The 25,961-nt window shown below is 31.0% G+C and overlaps 1 protein-coding gene across 16 annotated transcripts in view; it reads left to right on the forward strand.

Moving 5' to 3' along the window:
- Rbp6 (RNA-binding protein 6) overlaps nt 1-25,961 on the forward strand; it is a 464,382-nt gene that overhangs the window by 119,130 nt on the left and 319,291 nt on the right. For all 16 annotated transcript variants that reach the window (XM_088264853.1, XM_088264854.1, XM_088264855.1 and 13 more), the window contains exon 2: nt 9,010-9,094. In XM_088264853.1, coding sequence (XP_088120979.1) covers nt 9,010-9,094 — 85 coding nt within the window. The remainder of the gene's footprint in view (nt 1-9,009; nt 9,095-25,961) is intronic.

A 25,961-nucleotide genomic window follows, 5' to 3' on the forward strand; every position in this document is an offset into this window, starting at 1 on the left:
TTCCTTTAATTAGATTAGACAGGATGTATTCTAATATCACTAATGCACCTAGATGGGGTTTATAGAACCAAAAACCATTCCGTTTGTATTGCATTAAAATGCATTAAATTTTTGCCGACTTTGGGAAACATAAATCATGGAACGGTATAACTTATACGGTGCACAATTTTGCTCGTAAAACAGTTTAGCGTTAAATTGTATAAAGGTGTGCAGTTTCTGCAGAAATGTTCAAGTGTTGCAGCAGAAGATATTGCTTTGTTCCGAGCGCATAATAATTTCCTTCCCATTTGAGACTTAAGCTTTTACTTATTTTAAATTTTACTACGGATATGCCTCTAGTTTGAAAAAAAAAAGTAGCATAAATTTTATTATAAACGAATTTTTGTACAGAATATTGAATTCCAACTTAGTGATTTTTTTTTACATCTCAACAAAGATGAAGATGAATTCAGTTTTAGAAAAAATATTTAAATATCACATTTTTTTATTCAAATATTGGCCATCTGGACATGTGGAAACATTAAACAAGGAAAGAACGGTAAAACAAATTTATGGGGCAAATGTGGTTGAAAAAAATAGTAAAGGAAGACCGAGAAAAACTTGGCATGCTCAGGTATGTCAAATGCTTGAAAACACTCAGGTCAGGAGTCGAAATAATCGACGGGTATGTATGAGGAAATGCATGAATGGATTATAGAAGAAGCGAAAAATGTTTGAAACGACAGAGTATGTAGCGTCCTGTTCTCTTAGCCTACCTCTAGGTAGAAGTGGCATGATGCTTAGCTAGTTAAATGTGTGTATAAAATTTTGAAAAATCATTTTCAGACTTTTTTTATCTACAAAAAAATTCAGTTACTACCAGTTATTTAAAAAAAAAACAGTTTGAACCGGGAAAATTCAACTCAAGAGTCCTTAACACAAACATGGGACTACAACCTGACTCATTTGTAGATTTTTTTTAGTAAAACAGTTTGAAGTTACGCTCTTGTCTTTTTATAATAAAAAAAGTATTTTTTGCGTCATTAGAAAAAATATGGGACTACAACCTGACTCATTTGTAGAATTTTTTTGAGTAAAACAGTTTGAAGTTACGCTCTTGTCTTTTTATAATAAAAAAGTATTTTTTGCGTCATTAGAAAAAATATGGGACTACAACCAGACTCATTTGTAGAATTTTTTTGAGTAAAACAGTTTGAATTTACACTCTTGTCTTTTTATAATAAAAAAGTATTTTTTGCGTCATTAGAAAAAATATCTATTCAAGTTTTTTCTTTGTAATTTTATAAAAATATATTCAAGATTTTCTGTTGAAACTAAGGCAATGAATTTCACAGTTTTGCTCTCTCTTAAAATATTCCTGTAATATTTTCTGTTCGTTCCACAGATGAACATCCTTTTGACTCAATGTGAACTTTTGCAAACATTACGCTACTGTGATAATAGTGGTTGTGATAAAGAAAACTTCTGACTCAAATTCCTTTTTATCAAAATCATTGCATCATATGACTTAGTAATTTTGAATAGTGATATTATGGTAAGAACTGAATGGAAATAATTATTGTTGTAGAATATACACAGAATTTTTATTTTGAAACAACATTTTGAAAAAGAGAAGAATATTGAAGACCGTTGTGTAAATAAAAGGAAATATAATATTTATCACAACACGAAGATTTCACACACAAAAATAATTAATTAAATACATAAATGAAGGAAAAGCAGATAAGCAGAAGACGTTATATTGAAAAATAAATTAAAAACGATAAAACTGTTCAATAAATAAATAAATATAATATATTATTGAACCACCTGATAAAACAATACCAATAAAATATGCCTTAGAAACAATAATTGACTACTTTAAGACGCGAAGTGTGGACCAGTATGTAGCTAACCAGGGTATATCTTTAACATAACTATTGAGCTTAGCAGTCTGTTATCTTAATCAATCAATTAATCGTACCCTTTTCAATATATAATTCAAAACTATTGCATTTTTTACCAAACGATGCCAAATCTTTATTTACCAAAATACGAGATTTTTTTTCTACTATTGACGGGTAAACTTGTTGCATTTATAAATTTGGTATTTGTTCTCTCAGATTATATAAATTATCTATCTTTTTTCAAATCATCTACAAATAATCCAAAAATTAAACTCAAAATATTCTAACTACAAGTATTTTTTGATGACAAATAATTATTTTGTACAGTTGTTATTGTTATGTTAATCGCGAATGTTTTTTTCTCGACGTAAAATTATTGTATTTTTTTATGTTATAAAATGAGTTAGTCAAAATGTACTTTTGACTGACCTTAAAATTGTAAGAATTTTATTTTAAATCCTTGAAATTCGTTTTCAAAATATACCTACTTCAATAGTTAAAAAGTTTAAGAATTAATTTAAAGGGCAATATTTGAATATCAAAACGATCAGAACGTTATTTTTCTTTTGTATTTTTTTTTCAAATTTTCAATTAATAAATGCTATAATTAAATTCAAAATAATAAATTACAAGTGATGTTTGAAAGATATCTTTCATTATAACATTTTTTTGTTATATTTATAATATATAGAGGTAAAACATAGTGATCTTTTGATATTCTACGAATGAGTAATAAAATAACAAATTTCTCACCTTTCAACATTTATTTAAAATTTCAAAACTCATCCAAATTTCACAAGAACTTTTATCTAGGAGAATGCCCCGTAAACCCAGATCGCGGTATATATTTCCATGAACTAGGAATCCCTTGTGTCCGCTGTAGGCCCAAAAAGCATTTGTCAGAATCACGTTTCGAAGATGTATCTCATTTGAATTTACATCCAGCCCCGGCCGCCGAGTGAGCCTCCGCCGGGTGAAGCTTCGAGATTATTCCTCATTTATGGTGAAAGCCTTTTAAACCCAGGTCAGTGTGGAGGCCGTCGGACTGGAGGACTTGGATTAGAAGCCTTCCTTTAATACGGCCGGTGTAATTTGTCAAAGCGCTTCGATGGCCCGTTACTCTTGATGCACTACGGCCATTTTTGCTGCATGCACCGAGTAATCCGAGCATTTATCTTACACGGAATCTGATGCACTTTTAACGTGAGAAATAAATAAAGCCTAGCTTTGACCACGTCAAACATGCATGCTACTTTTTTTAAACCGTACAAAATAGTTTATTACCTTGTTCCGGAACTGGTACAATATCTGACCTCTTTTAAGTAAATATTATTGCTGATTCTATATTACGTTAAAACTCAGTGATGGCATATAATTGTAATTTACAATTATTTTTGTGAAAATACCTAATATTCAATCGTTTTTAAAAAAATGATATTAAAAAATGATAGTAAAATTTTCAAAAAAAAGTAACAGAAAGCACACATTTCTAATCAAATATATTTAATTTCACTATTCTTGTGAGTATACAATATATTAGAATTGCTGTTTGTAATGAGCAATGATAAGTATAACTTTCGCTTTCAATAGATGGTACTGTCATTGCGCTAGAAGAAAGTTGTTTTAAAAAAAGGATATTTTTACCGTTGTGAATTGCCATAAATAATTATGATTTATGGCAGTTAACTTTATAAAATACATAAAAAAACAGCTCTTAATATGATTCATTATTCAAAACTTCGCAGAAGAATAATTAAATAATAACCTTTATTTTTTCCAAGGAAATTGAAAAAAATAAAGCTTAACATAATTTGATTTCCATGATGAAAATAGGAATCAAATAATATTTCGTTTCTCGTTTCCTTGGAGGTGCGATGATTCACTCGTGATTTTCAATATTTTCACTCCGGCGTCAAATGAGCCTCCGACCGATTCATCAATCTAGGCCCTAATCTGTAATAAAGTAGGGACCCAGACAGACAGGGGATGCAGAAGGGGAGGATAGTGGTAACTCCCTCCTGGCGTCGCGCGGAGGACAACATTACCTGAACGGTTCAGGTAAACGTTGATAAATTAATCAATCAGTGCTCGCTGCACGAGCAGCATCCTTCGTCTGCGTCAAAAGCTTTTTTCCGCTCACCTTTTATACTCCTAATTGCTTTTCTATAATTTATGTACTCTTGATGAACTTAAGTTCACATCCATTAATCATAATAAACACTTACAAAGTTTTTTTTCCTTTTCAGCGAAATTTGAATGTAAAAAAATATTTTATATTTTTTTTAAATACACACACTTGTGAAATACTTGTTATTGAGTATGAATTCATTACACACGACTAGTCCCAAAATCTTTTCATTGACAGGTGATTAGTAAAACTCTTATCACATGTCGATGAAAACAACTGTAATTTTTTAAACTAGTCGTTTATAATGAAATAAAACTCAATAAGTGGTATTATACAAGCGAGTGTTTTTTTCCACATGTTATTGCACAAAGTTGATGCCGAATTAATTAAAAATAAAACGTTTTAATTGTTGTTAACTAGCTGTACCCCGGCCACGCGTTTTTGTGGCTCAGTCAGGTTAAGAGGAAAATAAAAATAATAAAATACGCTTGTATTTTAATGCAACGTCAAAGCAAAAATTCTATTGGTGAATGATTTTAAGAGATTTATGATTTAAAACGAACCAACATTTACGTTTTAATTTATAAAGATAAATTATTTGCTTCGTAACAGTCGTAAGTTTATAATTTTGGTTAGTAGATATTTATCAAAAATTGAACTTGAAAAAAAATCGTATTGAGCTTTATAACATATATTTAAAAAAAAAAACGATTCCTCATTGATGATGTTGAATGCACCATAACACGTGTCATAATAAGTTTTATGTAATAGTGATACATAATAACAAAGTAAAGTGTGCTGAAAAATTATAATTTATCTACATATATCCTGTATATTTCATGCAAAATAATGTGTATTTTGATTTTAAGTTAATGCAAATATTGATTTTTTTTAACATATATATTTTTAATTAAATTAAAATGTTATTAAGTAATCTTCACTAAAACACAATATTTCTTCAAGAAGTAGATGAGAAAGAATGATATTTTAATGAAAATTATTCGTGTTCTTATTCAATGTTATACTTCAGTAGTTTGTGTTTGAAAAAGGGGAATTAAATTTTGTAGGCTGACAACATTTTCAGTGAGTCCAAATAAGAGTTCCTGCTCAACAAAAAGCTTCTTTTCATGTCACCAATAGATGTCTCTGGTGAAGTTCTAGTGATTCAAGAACAAGGTTATTGCTTCATATATAATATATAGAACTTCCAAGAATTTGAGTAGTGTGGTTGTCAATAATGGGTAGAATTGGTGAATGTTACACGTGTGTAAAGTGATCACTTAAACCAGCTTATGACGGTCGTCAGCCCTGTAAATGCCCAGACTTCCATATTTTTTTTCATCTTTGATGAGATGTAAAAAATAATATTTGTAGGCTGAACTCAAACCTGTAAACTGTGATTACTTCGCAACTCACTAATAGACCACGACCAAAATCTATTTTAAAACTTATATTGTACAATTATGTATGATGAATGAATAGATAATCTTCAAAGGTGAAGTGTAAAAACAATAAGGGTAAAGAGATATGTATGGATTATATTTCACATGAAACTTTTATATTCTGATGTACTCGGTACGTTTGAATATATTCATAATTCAGCACCATCAAATAACTATTTTTAAAATTCTTTTATGTATCGAAGTTGTGGGAAATTCAATGAATATTGTACCCACCTCGACATGTTTTACTCCAATCTTTCTAACTTTAAAGCAAAATTATAAGAAATTTTATAAACCTAAAATGGTAATTCTATTCCCAGTCCTCTCCTTTTCTTCTTTTCCTATCACTGTCATCTCCTTTTCTCCATATCCCATCCTTATCTCATATATTGACTTTTCTTATGCATAAATGTGAAAAACTGTAATTGGTATTCATGATTTTTTTTGTATTCTGATTTATCATATATTGAAACTGTGGTTTTTCCGTCTAATAAAATAAAATAAAATATTGTAAATCACTATTAATCACTTTTCGGAATACATGTGCCTTATAACGATGTTATATCCTGGAAGGGCGTGTTCCTCCACTGAAAAGTTCTTCTCCCAGTTTGGGTTGTCTGCGCTTACAAATGAATGTACAAGTTAGTTTCTGCTGCCAGCTGTCCGGTCGTACACGGAAGAAACATTACAGGTAGCGGAACGATCGAAGACTTAATTTTTAACCACTCCGCAGTCGGTAGCGATTTGTTCCTCACTGTTTGCTGAAGGAGCGTTTATATTTAATGTGGCCTCTTGTCACTTATTTATTTACAGCAACCATCAAAACTTACCAATTCTGGATTACAACGGCAAGGTCTTATTACCATCTGTTAAGTTTATGTTATCATAAATCAGTATTTTCAGAACTTTGCACTGTAGAACATGTATTTGAGTATAATTTGACTCAAACGAAGTATTTTTAACCGAAACTGATACGTATATTAAGAGCAAAGAAAAATCGTTTTACAAAAAAGGGCTTTTTTTTAAACGATAGAATGAATGTATCACTATTTGTATGTCGAAAGTACATATGTTGATGAACGAAATCAAAATTAAACTATATTGGTATTATTTTTTGACATCTCATCAAAGATGTATTCTTAGTATTCTTCCATATTCTTCTTCATCTTTGATGAGATGTCAAAAAATAATATGAAAATAACTCCCGTAATAGGAGATAATCCAGATTTTGGTATTTGGACATACTCAAAATGTTGTAAACTATTTTGGTATAATTTATTTGGAATAATTTATTTATTATTGATAATGGCGTTTCAAAAAGAAATCAAAGATATTATGTTTACGTAACCTGTCTAACAAAACTCATGTATAATTGATAAAAAAAGGGTTTTAGTAAAATGAAATACAAGTGTTCATTTTCATCACATTTTACGCTGCACTTAATCCTTTTTTACGTGGCTAGAGAACATGATAACTCAACTTATTTTAGTTTTTAATGGGGATGATAAAATGTTTGTTTTAATAATTGAAGTGTCGACTCTGACACGAGTTTATTTTTGCTTTCATTTTATAATTGCTCATGTTTCTGTTATCACGATACAGCACGCACGAGTTTTTCTATGGCGTGGAATTTATCCACTAAGAGGTGACGTGAAAATATGTACCCTCTAAGTGTGATTATTTTTAATGAGTGTACGAACAAAACGGATCGCACCACGAACGGTGTAATGCTATACTAGGAGGAATGGAGTATTTCGACTAATGTTTCTTAGAATTTCATTTTGCCTCAACAAATTTATGTGTTTTAAGTAAAATGAAGACATCGGTCTCGTATTTCTCGCGGAAGAAATTTAGGTAGGTGTTATTTAAACACAATTTTCTCACCATTGTTAACAGTGTCTTCTTGTTTTTATGCAAATATACACTTTATGTTTTAAGTCAACTTAAAGTGAAATTTTAGTAAATAAGTACACTTCGCCTCGTAGAACTTACCAGTTGCTCGAATATTTTTTTTTTAATCCATGAAGCCTGTATTGTAGAGGGTTCTCATCAGCATCTGGAAGAAAATAATAATAATTGATCACAAAACCCATATCAACTGAAAATAAATATTTCAATCCTTTTTTGCAACCGGGGAAAAAATAATCTGTTGCGTCAGTTTTTGAGTCGAACGTCTACCCGGTTATGCCGACTCACCTTGCAATTTTACAGTGGTATTTTTTACTAAAAAAAAAAATTAGCTTGAATTTTATACTATTGAGATAATGCTTCAAAATAATTATTTCAAGGAACAAACATTTTAAAATTGATACAAAAAAACTTACTTTGAATTTTTTTAAATATATTTTTATTTTTAAAATGTACTCTCACAAAATACAAAAATCCTACAAGATTATCGCTATAATTATCAGTTCAATCAATTTCAATATTGATTTGCTTCATATAAAAAATAATCGATTGGTGCCATAAAATAAGAACAAAACGTATGTACGTTTTACTGTTTACAAAAATATTTCCGATCAATTTCTGTCATAGTCAAAGTCAGTGCCTCAAAACTCACCAAGTGTAAGTATTTTATGAAACAAACAGTTCTCCTTCAAACACATTGATTTGAATTGAACCATTTACTTTGATGGTTCCCTCCGGTCCGTTCACAATGATGGAACACAACCCCTCGCGCGTACGTGAAGACGACACACCACTTGGTGACAGCAGCACGTAAAGCTTCCACGTGCTGATTGGACACGTAGTGCTAAGGATCCGTATAAATCGGAAGGACCTCTGTCTCCCGCGCCCCCCACACATCCCGGCCACCGAGCTAGACACCGATTCTACCCCCTTCACGACACTTTCAATTCAGTTAAAACAACCAGAGAAAACTGACAACTGATTCAGGCGTCAATCCTCCCCGAGTAACTGTATCGTAAATATCTCAGCACACCTTAAGAATATCACTGCACTTTACTTCTTTGAAAGTGTTTTGCTCTTTCCTTGTTTTTATGAGTTAAGTTTAGAACAACATTTCTATTTGCGCACAATTTAAACTACTATTCACTTGATTGACAACCACCAAACACTCTACTTAATCAAAATATCAAATGCGTTGTGAAGATTATGAATTTAAATCATAATTATTTATTATTTTTGACATCTAAACATAGGTGAAGAAGAATATGGAAGTCTGGGCATAATCGGGGCTTACGGCTGTCATAGGCCGATTAAAGTGATCACTTTACACACGTGTAACATTAACCAAATCTACCCATGATTGACAACCACACTACTCAAATTCTTGGAAGTTCTATGTATATGATCCATTTTCGAAACATTGTGCGTGAATCACGAGAACATCACTAGAGACAGCTATTGTGTGATGAAAAACGCTTTTAAGTAAGCAGATTTTCTTTTAATTGTATGAGAAGTCCGAATCCTGAGAAACGCCAGAAAATATCATTTTCATTTTTTTAAACTTGTAGTTTGACCAGTTAATTTACTAACAACATTTTGAGTACCATATATCTAAATTAATACTTGATTTTATTATTCTTTTCAGAGGTTTTGGCTTCATCACCTTCGGAGACCCATCTAGTGTAGATAAAGTACTGGCGCAAGGCACACACGAGCTTGATGGAAAAAAGGTATGTTTCATAGTAATATTATATGTTAATAAGAATAAGACTAGACACGGTCAGAAACATCCTTTCACTGGGTAACTGACAAATAAAACATTTTGAAAATAAATGCTATATTAAAATAAAATACTATATTGCGTAATGCAGTTTAGCGTTCGCTGATTGGCATTTATTTGATGACTGATTTCAATGCACCATTCTCTGTGCTCTCTGCATTCTTTCTGATATCTTTTTCATATCTCAATTGATCTTTCTAGCCTTAAAAAGAATGACGGAGACGAGCATTACGATAAAATTTATGAAGACGTACTTAGATGGTTTGTGCATATGAAACGAATGACTGAGAAGTCAAATAAATATATGAGACGAATATGTAAACAAGACTACAGGAAATCCGAAGGAAACTTGGTATGCTCAAGTATTTCAAATAGTTGAAAGTAGTCAGATCAAGAATCAGAATAATTGACGGATATGTATGAGGAGATACAAAAATGTGGAAGAAGTAATTTTTTCTTTTTCTCTAGTCTTCTACACTTCACTACTATCACTACTTTTCACTTCTGGATATAGACCTCTTCTGTATCCTTCCATTTCTTTCGGTCAGTTTACAAAGACAAAGCGACAATTGTTTACAAAGACAGAGTAAAGAGCAGTATGGCATTCTATTATCTGTGCTTACCTCTGCAGAAAACCGATGTGATGGTTTATTAGTTTAAAATATATTCTCTGATAATATCATGTTTTATTAGATCGTCTCTTGCAAAGGAAGAGATTTGATAGCTACGCTAGAGGGTTAGTCACTCAACCCAACACTCAGCGTCTTCTACATAATGCAGGTGAACCCATTCACTTCCACCATCCAATATTACACGACGCGCACACCGAGCATTGTATGGGTTATTATGGAGTTAAAATTCTACACGTGGGGTTCTTCCCTGGATTAAATTCTCACCCAATCTTTTTCGCCAATAAACTCTTATAAAAATGTTTTCACGCGCATAAGATCTTGAAATTTTCAATTGAAGACCGTATGTGCATACAATACAATTACTATTCGCAAAACGTCGATATTTAAAATGGCAATTATTGTTATTTCAGAGTCTCTCTACTAAAATATGTATGTGATTTAATTCTAAGTAAATCTCATTTGTGTTCCAATGATGAATGCTTTGTGCTTCGAAAATTCTTAAATTGTTCAATTTTGGGTGAGATACTGAACGTTACACAAAAGTATAAAGTGATCACTTAAGACAGCTAAATGGTAGGTCGTCACCCATGGAGCACTCAAAAATAGATTTTTTCAAATGTTATTTATTGTTTTGTCCGCCTCCGTGGTGTTATGGTCAGCGTGTTAAGCTACCGTGCTGGAGGTCCCGGGTTCGATTCCCAAGGGGGGTGAAAATAAATATTAGTGATTTTACACTGTAATATTTATTTAATATTACCCTGGACTGGTTCCTGGAGCGCAAGAGTGGTCACCTTGCCTTCATGTAAATATTGATCAAGTAAACACTGCGTCAATTCGATGCAGTGCCTTATGCGCCATTGGGTGCTGATAAGGGTTATAAGTAAGTATTTATTGTTTCGGTATTCATTTGGCGGTATGGCATGATTAAATCGAAAATAAAACACCTTTTTACCGCTTGATTTTAATATTTTATTACGACTAGTTTTGAAAGGTATAGATACTTCCATCTACAGATATAAAAATAAAAAGATTATATGTTTACCTGTAGATGGAAGCATTTGCAGCTTTCAAAACTAGTCAATAGTAAAAGATTAAACTCAAGTAGTTTAAAAAAAGTGTTTTATTTTCTTTCTTATAATAACGATAAGTAAATTAGTTATTTCTCAAGTTGAGTCACCTATAATTTAGCACTCAAGTCACCTTTCTCTTAATCTAATAATATCAAAATACTTTTACACAAATGATTCCTGGTGTTTTTTTTTAATAATTCTTCTCAAATATAAAAATAAAATGTACAATAAGTATTATATTTATGAATGTTATCGAAATAATGTATTGACTGTTAATGCAAATTAAAATTGTAAATCCAGCTATAAATCAAAACGTCACGTAACACCGGAACTCTATCGGAGTTCCATGAAAGTCGTTTGATAATCCTCCACATTTTACTCTGGCGAGAAAAAAAATCTTTCATTTCGAATTAACATACAAAAACAATTTCTTTTACCTTCATTGTTTGTCAAGCCTTCGTGAAAATAAATTCCTCGAATCTCTTGGCAGCCACCCTCACTGGAAACCTCCCCTTTCTTACCCCCTCCTCATCCCCTCCGCGCTCTTCTTCTGGAGTCTATGTCTACCACTGTGGCGCTTTCGTTTCCACTTGTTATTTTATATACGCAAGTTTTTTAAAAGTTGGAAATTAAATTAAATCCTCGAGCTTACTCTTTATATTTCCACCTCCATTTTTTAGTTTAGTTTCCCTCTTCTAAGAGCTAGTAGCATATTGCGCCGTATGGAGTTATACGATGAGATTTTCAAACCATGAACTTTAATTAAATCGGATTTAACGTGATTATTTCACATAATGGATATTTCAACAGAGATTTGATAGTTGTTTTTTTAGAATATGGATTTGGAATTGCTCAAGTCTCAAACTAGTCTTTATGTGCTTTAAACATACTCAAAATATGTTAGATTAACGTTTATTTATATTGGTGATAAGATAAAAAATACTTGAATATTATACTTTCAATTTTTTTTCAAATATGAATAATACTTTTAAAAAAGTAATTAAAAAATATAATATATATATATATATATAGAAAACAACGGTTCACTTCTTGAAAATTTTACTGCATATTAAATTTAAACAAATAGGTTATTCTTTTTCAATGAAAAAATTATGAGGTTATAAAATTAAAAAAACTTTTTTTTTTATTTATAACAAATCTCTCTTTTCTTATCCACTATCAACATGTTATGTGAAAATAATAATTCTCGAGATATTAAATTATATAAAACAACAACTATGTAAAAAGCTTATTTTACTTTTACTTTATTTGACCAGTGACTGACATTTATCGTTACCGACATCAAGTACATAAAATACAATTTTGCAATGAAATTTCAGTGTAAAACATTTTTTGCTAAATCAGAACTGATCATGAATTAATGATAAATTAATTATTTTGAAAAGTCAATGCCGACACGACAAGTCATTATTTATAATTTTAAAAATAATTAAAAACAAATCGAAGTTATCATGGATGTAATATAAATAATATTTACAACATTTTTAGTGTGTCTAAATACTTGTTCACAAATATGGATTAACTCCAATTATAGGAGTTATTTTTCACATCAATTTTGTTATCTCATCAATGAAGAAGAAGAATATGGAAGTCTGGGCATTTACGGGGCTGAAATCATAGGCTGGTCAAAGTGATCACTTTACACACGTGTAACATTCACCAATTCTACCCATTATTGACAACCACACTACTCAAATTCTTGGAAGTTCTATACATATGGTTCATATATATAAAACTTCCAAAAATTTGAGTAGTGTGATTGTCAATAATGGATAGAAATAGTGAATGTTACACGTGTGTAAAGTGATCACTTAAATCAGCCTATGACGGTCGTCAGCCCCGTAAATGCCTAGACTTCCATACTCTTCTTCATCTTTGATGAGATGTAAAAAAATAATATAAATTTTATTTTTATTTTTATTAAATTTATTTTAAATATTCAATTACCATTTTCGGGATCGTATTTTTTATATTGTTTGGAACGATGTTATTTATAAGGGAATGATAACAGCCTCTTTTAAAATATTTGCGTTCTTTGCTGCATTCCCCAAATTCACGAATCCTTTATTGACATTAAAACGAAAGTCCATTAAAGGTGTTTCCCATTTAAGAATTTGTTCGTTTTTCTCTCACGCAGTAAAAATCCGAGAAATATGAAAATTCTATAAAATACGTAGGAAAAATTCCGACGAGGGGAAAGCGGGTGAAAGTGGCGGCGGTATGATGATTTAGTGGCTAATGGATTTATTGTTATCCCGATGCCACGTTGCCCACATTCCCCCTCATTATGGCAACTCCGTTTCTTTGTTTCCTGGGGATTTTTTAACCCAATTGTAAGGGCCTTGCCTTTTACAATTCCTTCTATTGTGTACATTGAAATATATTTATGCAAATATTCCGACAGAAATGTGAAAGGACGCCTTACTCCAAGAGAGCTTTAGAAAAGAAAAAAAACATTATCAATGTATTGGTCCGTTAAGCCATACTTTCTTTCACATTTACATACGTATCGAATGAATAATTTGCATATTAAATAAGGTTTTTAATATTTTCAACAAAATATATCGTCCGCGCTCATAAAAACTCGGTAAGTAAAAAAAATACTCTTGCTCGACATCGCCACTGGATCGACGCACTGTTTACTTAATCATAAATTATATGAAAACAAAAAAAAATGTGTGCCCAAATTCTTGTTGAGAAATCTGTAATATCTGGTATAATTACAAGATTAAAAAAATATATATATAAATATATATTTTTTCAGGTGTCTCCCAGTATGTGAAATAATTCGGGAAGGAGCTTGCAAACATGTTTAAATAAGTGTCCCTGATAAATAAAAACGTTACTCAAATCAACCATAGATGCTGGCAAAAACTCACAAAATAGGACGTGTGAAGAATAAGATATAAAATATAAGTTACGTTTATATGACATTTGATAATGTTCCAAAAATTTAAGTACTATGGTTGTCACTCGTGGGTATTACTTATCTATACTTATAGAAGCTTTCGTAAGTAAACCAATGGAGGTTTTTTGAGGTCAAAACTTATTAATAAGCTATTTCTCTTTAATAACTAAAGCATGACATACATTATAGAGACTTTTTCACCCTTTTCATTTAATATCTTACAGTATAAATATGTCGAAAATCTCCTTGTAATTCCAAATTGTTGGTTTTTAATTCAGGAAAGTATTGTAAAGACGGCGGTTTTGGTCACTTTAAGCCGATTAATTTAGAGACCAAAGATTAACAATTAAATTTCTAACTTATATTATATACTTTTCGATTAATTTAAGGCTTTCTTCATTTTTAAACTTTCCATGAAAAGATCATAAAAAATGTCACCTTTGATATTAAAACTATTTAAAAAGACATGGCATTTTTTTATTTAGTTGGGTGGATATATATATATATATATATATATATATATATATATATATATATATATATATATATATATATATATATATATATATATATATATATATATATATATATATATATATATATTTATATATATATATATATATATAAATATATATATAAATATATATATATATATATATATATATATATATATATATATATATATATATATATATATATATATATATATATATATATATATATATATATATATATATATATATATATATATATATATATATATATTTAATTATATACTTGGCTACCAAAAATATTTGACAAATTCGTATATTATAAAAAGTGTAGTATTTTAATGGCTTAAAATGGGACATTCGAAAGGTGTGATACAATATTATATTTTAATCATTAGTGTTAATTACAAAATGGGTGCCAATAATACCCACGTCAAAAATTTTTTTCCCTATACTTTTATAAAAAGATTACTAAAAATCAATCCAACAATTTATTTTAACATTCTACGAATTAATATTTTTTGCATACAGTTCATTTGCATGATAAGCGTAGTGATATTTGCTGGTTAAAAAATGTATTTTTATTTTATTTTACAATCATTTTGTATTTTTAACATGTAAAAAAAAATTCTTGTGTTTGAATCCTTTACCATTTTTTTTTGGTACTGTAGATATGTTTTCATAATCTTATGTACGTATTCCTCACTTTATGATCAAGTATTCCGGTGGCGTTTAACCACTTAGCCATCGAGTCACTTTCCTATAAAAATTGTAAGGATTTCTCAAATTTCGTTATGAGATATCGACAGCGATTTTTCGTAATTTATCAAGGAGGGTTGGAAAATTAGGGCCGGTTGGAAAATATGGTTTCAACCCTTTCATAATTTTTACCCGAAGAAGATAAAAGGTAATATAACTTCTAAATTTGGTTCGTCTTATTGAACCCACCCTCCTTCGTACACCGCCAACCGACTGCCTATCTTTTTATCTTTGTTTCATTTTGTAATTAATGAGATGAATAATGTCAACCCTTCCTTTTGTCATTCCAAGGTAGATGAAATAAGGGTCCTCTCAATATGGTTTCATGAGAGATAATGTAAATTTTGTATTGTTATATTGTTTACGCTTATTTTATTTTCTTCCCAAGTACAATACTTTAATATGATTCAATTATCTAAAATATATGCCTGAAAAAAAGATTGATGTGAAGATGAAAATATTTTTTTTATTTTCACGTTTTAATGTTGTTATCAATTTCTGTTAATACTCTTAAAAGTTTTAAAAATATATCTGCGATTTTTATCAACCCTCATCGCTAACATCCGCTTATTGGGGCTGTAAGTTATACTAAGGCATTGTTAAAAAACCACCCTTAGCAGGAGGGGTCCTTTTGTGTCGATGATTACTTCTCTACCTGTCATTTAACTATGTATACCTATATTTATTTTTTAGTCCCGAGAAGGCGTATTAAAAAAGGACAAAGTCGCAAAAATTGCTACGTCTGCATCGTTTATTATTACGGAGACATTAAAGTGCTACGATTGGCCAAAAACCAATTTTTGTTTTGCTTTGAAACAGTTTTCTGATAGGCTTTCGGGATTTTAATTTTCGAATCTCATTTACTTTTTTAGCTGGAAATGAGTTGCCAACTCATTATCAAATGGCCATCATTACAAGCTTTTATTATCAGATTGAAAATTTGACGATGAAATCTCATTATCGATTTGCTTATCAGGATTTGAAACAAAAGATTTTAATTTCTTCTTCGGTTTTTAAACAGGTACACACTTTTAAGTTACTACATGTAAAGTTACTTATCCGGTAAAACATGAAATCGGATTTTTTTCTTAAAATCGAATTCTACGCAGCTGAATATTATGTTCAAAAAATATTACGAACTTTGAACCAGTCGATATCTTTTATCAACAAAATCCTTACCGCAAACTTTTAATAAAATATTTGCGGGCTTAGAATATAACCTAAAATACTCGGAGGCTTAATATACATACGTGTAGGGCATTTTCGTTTCGTATTCCGAAGGTTTGGAGGTATCTTTACCCCGACCAAGCGGTGACGCACTTACCCACACATGTGTGTCTTACTCCTAATACGGATATCGCACGCACACTTCTTTGAGGTATTGTATATAAACGTACTTGAGCCTTCTTTGCCTAAGTGTCCCTGAGAGAATAAAAATCGTCTAAGAATAATGCCTTCTGTATTTAAGATTCTATTTACTATTAATCATTATTCCGGCTTTCTCAACTGGGAACAAGTAGATGTTTGAAATATTTAATATCTTCAGAGTACCGTGCCATATTTACTTTCAATAATAAAAAGCTGTAATTAAGTTGTAATATTTATAAATACGTTACAGTATTTAACTTTTATAAAACATCATACATACATACATATCAATCATAATTAGTCTCTAGCTTCAATCTTATTTGTAGAGGTATTTTTGATGTCTTTTATCTACCCAGAAACGGGTTGGTTGTACATAGTTTTAAAGTCAATGAACTTCTGAATTTTTTTCTGAAATTTAAAATTACTCTGTATGGTCGGCCGGATAAAACATGCAAGAAGAGCATCCAATAATAAATCTATTTTTTTAAATCTAACTATTTATTTTTCAAAATAATAAAAACCCCAATTTAAACTCAAGTCAAGCATACTGTTGTATGGAGGCGAAACATGGACTATCGGAAAGGCAGAACGGGGGCGATTGGAAGCGTTTGAGATGTGTTGCTACAGGTGTATTTTGGGCATTCATTGGTCGGAACCGTAAGAAAACAACGAGGTACTAAGCAGGGCTGGGGATTCTAGAGACTTACTTAATAAAGTATCATAACAGCAAGCCAAATGGATAGGCCATAATATCAGAAACCCCAGGCCAGCAACATAAGGCAAAAACTATAGAGAACAACCCCCTTTGAATTAACACTAACCTAACCTAACGTTCAGGTGACTCTGAAATCTAGCTGCGGCTTACGCAATACCGCTTATCATGGCCCTATTAGGCTTCAACTTACAAGTTTTATAGCCTATGCCTACTAGATAACATCCCCGATTAATTTTTATGAACCAAATTATCTCCGACATGCGCTGTAGCAGGTACGCTAAATTGAAGGGAAAAGAGAAAGGTAGAGATGAGTGGAGACTGACCATGAATGTAGCGAACCAATCACCACACAGATTGTAACCCACGAAGAAGAAGAAGATGTTCAGAAAAACAGCGGCCTTTACGTCAGCTTTTTAACTGTGGATATTTCTTGAACAAAAAGTAAAATTTACAACATTTTGAGAGTGTCCAAATACTTGTTCACAAAATCTGGATTATCTCCAATTACAGGAGTTATTTTCATATTATTTTTTTACATCTCATCAAAGATGAAGAAGAATATGGAAGTCTGGGCATTTAGGGGGCTGACGATCGTCATAGGCTGGTTTGAATGTCACACGTGTGTAAAGTGATCACTTTACACACGTGTAACATTCGCTAATTCTACCCATTATTGACAACCACACTACTCAAATTCTTGGAAGTTCTATATATATATACATGAACCAATTTTGAAACATTATTCTTGAATCACTAGAACTTCATTAGAGACATCTATTCTCAATAAAAAAGCTTCTTTTCATCTCGCTAATAGACGTCAATGGTCGTAAGCCCCGTAAATGCCCAGACTTCCATATTCTTCTTCATCTTTGATGAGATGTCAAAAAACAATGTAAAATACGTAAAATATTTCAAAGATATTATATAATAAAACCCTTATCCGCACCCCAATGGTGCATAGGGCACTGTGTCTTATAAATGCAGTGCTATCATGATCGTTTTACACATGAAGGAGAGGTGATCAGCCCTCCGCTTCAGGAACCAGTCCATGGTAATATTGAATAAATATTACAGTGAAAAAATTACTTGTATTTATTTTTACCCCCCTTGGGAATCGAACCCGGGACCTCCAGAACGGTAACCGAGCGTACTGACCATAACACTACGGAGGCGGACAGATAGATATTATACTTTGTAAAAATATTCATCATATTAATAAAAACCTCCTTCTAATAATGATTTATTGATGTTTGTATCTATTTAGCAAACGATTGTGATTCTCGTGGATTTTGGACTTTGGATCGAAATGCAAAGCTAACGTACCAAATAATCTGCAGTCTTGCGTGCAAATGATTCAAAGGAAGTACATCCAACTGCATCAGCTATAAAGCCTCAGATCTGGTCCATATAGCCGAAGTCCATCCCTTACCATTTATCATGACGGGGTAAGCTGACAAAGAGACTAGATAATGCCTGTGGTATGATTTAATTCCGGTAATGAATATTGGATCGTGAGTAATATATTCCAGTAACCTGATACGCATTTATAATCCCCGATAGTCCCATGTAAGTAATCGTAAACCTAATTTTAAGGCATATTTCATACACCGACCGTCTCAAAACAGTACTTAAGAGACTTCTTTATCATTTGACCAATAATACACGCTGTATATTTAAGACCTAAATTAGTTAATCGATTACGCTGTCACATTTTTAATTTAAAAAATATGAACTCACCTGTTAACTAGTAAATCTTACACAAATACCGGTATTGGTCTTACTTGATTATATTTTATACCAGTATCAGTATCTTCTTCATTTTCAATCTCTTATCCGCACTTGATGGTGCATGGGGCACTGTATCATATAAAAACAGTGTTATATTGATCGTTGACACATGAAATAATAGTGAGCAACCCTCCGTTTCAGGTACCAGCCCAGGGTAATATTTATTAAATATGAGAGTGAAAAAATCATTTATTTTTATTTGACCCCCCTGGGAATCGAACCCGGGACCTACAGAACAGTAGCCGAGCGTCCTGACCATGAATCTATGGAGGAATATTTTATTTATTAATAAAGGTGAAATCTTCGGTAAAAAATATTTTTAAAACATTTTTGCCATCGCTTCTAAAATATAACGTTTTCAATTGATATGTAGGTATGTTGGAAATCATTTTGGTTTATTTAACATTTTGGTTTAATAAGTTTTGGTTTATTTAACAAAACATTGTACAATTTGAGACGAGATAGATCTCATAATTGACGAATGGTCATTGGACGAACTTGTCCAGGGTAATATTCAATAAATATTAGAGTGAAAAAATCACTTTTATTTATTTGACCCCCCCTGGGTATATATTGTAGTACATTTATAAAATAAGATTAAATCACGCGTTTTTTATGTCAATTTACTTTTCAATATTCGTATTACTAAACAAAATATGCCACAGTTAATATTAATTAAAACTCCAAAGCTTTTTCAACGCTATCGAAATTTCCGGCGTACTACTCTTTAATCTGTCATCATGAATTTGGTATGGATTCCAATATGTAAAATATATGACCAAAAAGTAAAATTCAAATGGAATACATATTTTTATAATGAAATTTTGTTTCGATGCTCTCTTCTGAATCAATATATTAAACATACATAGAATAACAATTCGGACTGTATTATTTTTTTTGTTATATTAACTTACAAAAATCGATATCCAAATGAGGTAAACATGTGTAAAAAGCATTCGCATAGGGAGTAAAGTTTGTTTAGTATTAAATAATTGGTCAATTTGCACTCCACGAGGTAAAGATAAATAATATGTCTCTCATAGGGGATAGGTGAGAGATTTACTTGTGGGATCCAACATTTTATTTGATGTAAAAAGTGTATGAAATATTTGAAATTTCATCAGTGAAGAAGAAAAACAAAGTATCGTACATTTTCAACCATATTTTTTAAAAATAACACGTTTTTCAACATAACAACATAACCTTTTTTACATATGATTTACTTTTTAAAAAATGTAATTTAATTTACACATTTTTTCATTTCTACCTCATACCCAACCCGAAGTGGTCACTTCCATGTTTGTTTCAATATGCCTCACGTATAAAAAGCACTCTTCTAAGCTGTAGCGATCTTTCCAGTGCCTCTTTTGTACCTTCGACCCTTCACGGTTCCTTCACAGAATAATATGTACACGCATCTGCTCGGAATTGCCTGTCCTTTTGTGAAACATTATACATATTTCTAAAGGAAACATGACAACACTTCTTATAATTTACATAACAAATAAGTACCTACTCCTATTTTCATTTTGAATATCACCAAAAATCTCTATTTAATTCAAATTTTATTTTAATATTACGTTTTCATACAAACTCAATGACAAGTCCACTAACATATTAGTTTTGTAGGCCAATACATTTAATTTTTCCAATCGTTTGTTCGATTTGTTGCGTTTGATATTCTTGCTATAGGTCAGACACAAATAAAAATTCTAAAATACAAATTCACAGGAATAAAACTTTTAAGAAAAGTTTAAGATTTTATAATAGAAAAAAGATAGGATAAAATCGGACTGAAAATCGATTTACAGAACAAGAAAAAAAATTGAGACAACTATCAAAAGTTATATTTTTTTTAATATTCGACCAATTCCACAAAAAAAAATTGTTCAATATCGCATAAAATAAAAATAAAAATCTAATTACATACTTGATATCCAATTTGACGTGATGTTTTCATATGTGTAAAAATGAGTTTTTTGATTCAGTTAAATAATAATAATAATCACTTCCAGTAATCTAGTGAATTCAAGCACTTTGTTTCGAATGCGAACAGTATATTTAGAAGTTCCAAGAATTTAAGTAGTGTGGTTGTCAATCATGGGTAGAATTGGTTAATGTTACATGTGTGTAAAAGTGATCACTTAAACCGGCCTATGACGGTCGCAAGCCCCTTAAATGCCCAGACTTCCAGATTCATCTTCATCTATGTTGAAATGTCAAAAAATAACATGAAAAATTACTCCTTATTGGAGATAATCCAGATTTGTGAACAAGTTTTATATTATCCACTGAAACTTCGCGATGGAATTGCATTTTTATATATTATTAGATTAAAACCAATATTTTAAGCTTTTCCACTTTATTTTTATTTGACCAGCTACCGGGTTTCGTCGTTACCGACATCATCAGACTGGTGTCGGTTACGACGAAACCCGGTCGCTGGTCAAATAAAAATAAAGTGAAAAAGCTAAAAGTATTGGTTTTAATCTAATAATATATTGTGAACAAGTATTTGGACACACTTAAAATGTTGTATGTTATTTTATCGCCAATAACTCTGGTTGAAAATTGTCAGTTTTTTTTTATTAGCTTAATCATTCGTGAAATAAATGTAAGGTTCTTCCCCGAATTATTTAACTAATTATATTTGAAAATGTTAAATGGATTATTTTATAAATCAAGAACATAAATAACAATCTATAAAAAAAGTCGTTCTAGAGCAAATAGAGTATGTAAAAGAACAACATGTTTTTATTGAGCTGAGTAAATCTAGGCTATATAATAAATAGATTCCAGCGGAGTGATTCTACTAAGATAAGTAATATTTCTAGAGAAACTTTATCAAGGAGGCCCTTTTAGTTACAAAGTAGCTCTTAAATACGTATCTTTATGTCCCACGTTACATTAGGTCTATTATTTTAACTCATTAATTAACGTCAAGATCATTTAGTAACTTTTTCAGATGTCAACTCTCGAGATAGCCCATGAAATAAAGGTAGAGAAATTGTTTTTTTCCTGATTCACTGTTTCTCAACCTTTCGTTGTGTTTACTGTTAAACAAATTTAAAAAAAAAAAATTATAATATTTAATGTTTTTATATAAGTTACAATATTTATTAATAGGCAAGTAATATTAAAACACATCAATCCTTGAAAATTACTTCATTCGTATGTAAAGTACTGTGAATCTTATGTATACACCTTTTATTTATATACAATGGATATAAAATTCTTCCCTTATTATTTTACATTTAAGGAGACTTCAGAAAACTTGAAAATTATTTTTTATTAAACTTATCAAAATGACCAGCTTTTACAATATTTTTTTATTATTTACTTTGTAAACAAATCTGGGTTTGTCTACTTAGGATTTATTTATTTTAAAATCTCAACAACGATGTTGAAAAACATGTATGTTTGGGTAATTACAGGACTTACAAACTGTCATATGCTGATTAAATTTATTACCTAATATACGTTTTACATCCACCATTTTTACCATGGTTGACAAGCACATTACACAAATTTGATTATAATCAATATTTTCAGAAACGAGTCTGGTTCCTTTTTTTCAATAAATGTTATTTTTTTAAAGTAAAAACTCGTTTGAATAAAAGTTGAAAGAAATTATTGAAGTGTCATTATGAAAACTGAGTGACCCTTTTCCTTATTAAAGCTGTATCATCATTTCAATCCTAAGAGGAATAATAATTGTATTTATTTGGAACACTTTTATGACCTCTCACAATAGACTTTATTCAAATACCCTTAATACAACTCGAGGCGCCGATTTCTGAGAGGCCTCAGACTACGTAGAATACTCCGCCCGGGCCCCTGTCATTATTCCGTTCAATAGCACTCGAATATTCGAGGGCGCGCTTTTTGGATTGCGTTCGTTTACGGAAGATAGGCTCCAGAGTGCGGGTTACATCCGAACTCCTCCACAGAAATCGTACGATCCTTTGAAAGCGATCAAACTCGAATCGAATTCACGTTTGATGTAGTTCCCCGCGATTTTATGCGAATTTCATCGTTTTCATGTGTATGTTCCGTTTGGTATCGGCGAACGGCGAATGAAAGGAGTTAATTCAAGACTCAGTTCTTCGGATTAGATGCTCCGAGTTTGAAAAATGTTCAGCTTAGCAGAAAAATCTGCGAAAATAAAACTGAATGAGTTACCATTCGATCATCCTAACTGAGTGTAGCGGCACTCTACGCTGTATTCGAAGCGAATAAGTTATCAAAAAGTCTCGATGTGTACATATATCTTCGCATACGATACGCCTTAATATACAGTTAAAATAGATTATGTTTCTAAATGTTAGCGAACAGAATCTGCTTAGATACTAGGAAGAGAAAATCATTTAAACGTTTAGTATCTAAACTATTGAACACGCTTCGGTACCTTTTTATTTTTTACCAATATCAGTTTGTTCTTTCCGCTTAGGTTGTTTTCTTCAAGATCTTTCAAAATGTCACAAATCAAGCAAGTTTTACTTAAAAATAAAAGTTATGGTCGCATATTCGTAATTGTATTTCTATTGGATAATATAACAAATCCTCTGAGAAGGAAAAAATAAAACGTTTTATTTTACTATATTCCATGTGAATCATAATTATTACTTTTAATGTTGAATATATACTGTTCAATAGTTTTTTTAATACGTAATATCAACTAAAGTATTATGATTTTATATGCTACCAAATATTTCTTTAAAATATACACCTACTTTTAAAATAATCACGTTTTTTCTCAAAACGTTATAACGAGAGTTCGAGGGTTGAAACTATGACAGTTGCTTTTAATATTACACGAAATCAATCTTCTGCATCAAAACAGCCAGCGGAAACTACACATGATGGATCTTCTAATATTAAAGGGTTTCTAGCGGCGACGAGGGAGGGCGTCACGAGACGAGAGAAAAATTTAGAAAAGAAAAGAAAAAAACAGAGGAACGGTGATCACCAACAATACCGGGCAATAAGTTCTCCTTTCACCATAATGCGTATTCCTTGTTGAAGCCATAAAGTTATTAGACCAGGAATCCTATCGGGAATCGAGATGATTTATCGCATCCTTTAATCACTAAACTTTGAAACTTTATTGGCCTCTGGGTGCGACAAATTTTGACCTCAAAGGCCAGATTGTTAGACATTATATCAGCGGTACTACGTATTTTTTTGTTAAACTTATTCAAGGATTTTCTGATTTCGTGAATAATGCTGAATTTGCGTAAGGACAAACAACTTCTGTTAAATCTTTGTGAACTTTAAGGGAGTTTAGCAATATTACTCACCTGCGTTTATGCTTTGGTTAACAAAATTATTATTCGGATTGAAAATCGTTAGTAGGTTAGACTGTTTTTTATTACTCGACTCCTAGGCTCTAACCACAAAAAAAGTATTTATAAAAAAATATGTACTATACCATAAATTTCTTGATTTTATGTATTTTTATTAAGTTTCATTTACAAAGTTTTTCTTTTTTTTTAATGGATTCCAGCACTATGGATTATTCTTATTTTTATCTGAAACTGAAATTGTCCTTAAAACATTGTTATGATCTAAATCTTGAGATGCAATAGATGTCTGTTTAAATATGACAACTATTATACTTACGTTGAATGATAAGGAGAGTGTTACGTTGAATTTAACTATTTGATATAAAACACAATAAGTGTACATACATTAATGTATAAGTAAAATACTTCCGTTTATTGTTTCAGCATTTCTTTAATCATTGTAAAATACTTTCCATAAAAATATAAGTTATCCTTACTTTATGTGATAAAAAAACATAATTCGAACATTTTAATTTTTATTTGTTAATGTTGATATTAAAGGAAAATCAATGAAAATATTAAAAGATGGTTCGAAGGAATTCATTAATTATTAAGGTTAAATAATAATCTGAATCAGGAGAATAATTCATGAAAAGTTTAAAAGCTTCTTTGTTTATAACTTTTTCCTGATGTCCGACTTGCGTGGTATGATAAATGTGTAATCACTTGATACTTTTTAATGGCCCTGCGGACTTGTTCTCGCTCCCCCACTCCTCGTAATACCCGAAGTTATTTCTTCAAAGCACGCAAAATAGAGAGCTTTCTCATCACTGTCCCTTACCCATTTCCTGAGAACATCGCACGAGAGACTAAATTGAACAGATATTACTTTTATAGCGTATAACGTGCGTAGAACGGGTACGATGTACAACATGAAGGGTACAAGCTATAACACATAGGGGAGAGAAAAATACCGCTTACGAATTTTCAACGCTATGATGAAACGACATTCTTTAGACATAATTTGGACGTGTTTTTGTGAACTAGCAAACACGGCCTAACTGCGTAGGAGATTAGTTCTCTTATGTATCCAGGGACATTAGGATACGTTTCAATTTTGTGTTACAAAAATGACGCGTATATAAAAAGTAAAAATAATATCATACTACATGCCCTATACTGATTCCAGTGAGTGTAAAGTAAGATAAGACGGAGGCATGTTTTAAAAGTTTTTTTTTATTATTTATATATTACGTCATTCCAGCTACCTTTAATACCAACAGTTAAAATAGTTAATTTTTAACCTACCCAGACCTAAGAGGGTGCTATAAAATCTTCCTAAAACAACGTTTACTAGACAATTTTATAATCATTCGAGCATTATGATTTATATATTTTTGTAATTTAAAAAAAAATACTTCTAATCATTGGGAATTTTTCGTTTCACGATTCGCGCAGTCAATCTGTGAACATGCTACTCACTGCACGATGTTCTTAGCGAGCTCCTTTTTATTATTAAATACAATTTTCCATGAATAGGGCTTGGATCATTCAAATCCCCCTTTTCGGAGCATGAGTATTTTTTTAAATACTTCGGTGACGAAGGTAAAATCACAAAAAAAAATATAAAACACAAAACATAAAAATATAAAACATTCAAGCAAAACGTTCGTAGCAAATCTAATTCTTATACTACAAAAACTCTTTTTTGATAAGACTAAAAATATATTATTTGTTGATATTTATGACGTAGATGAAGTGTCTGGACATTCACGGGGCT

Source organism: Brachycentrus maculatus, unplaced genomic scaffold (genome assembly GCF_059751285.1).
Source record: "Brachycentrus maculatus isolate JH-2025_06_01 unplaced genomic scaffold, ASM5975128v1 h1tg000238l, whole genome shotgun sequence".
Taxonomy (NCBI): Eukaryota; Metazoa; Arthropoda; class Insecta; order Trichoptera; family Brachycentridae; genus Brachycentrus; species Brachycentrus maculatus.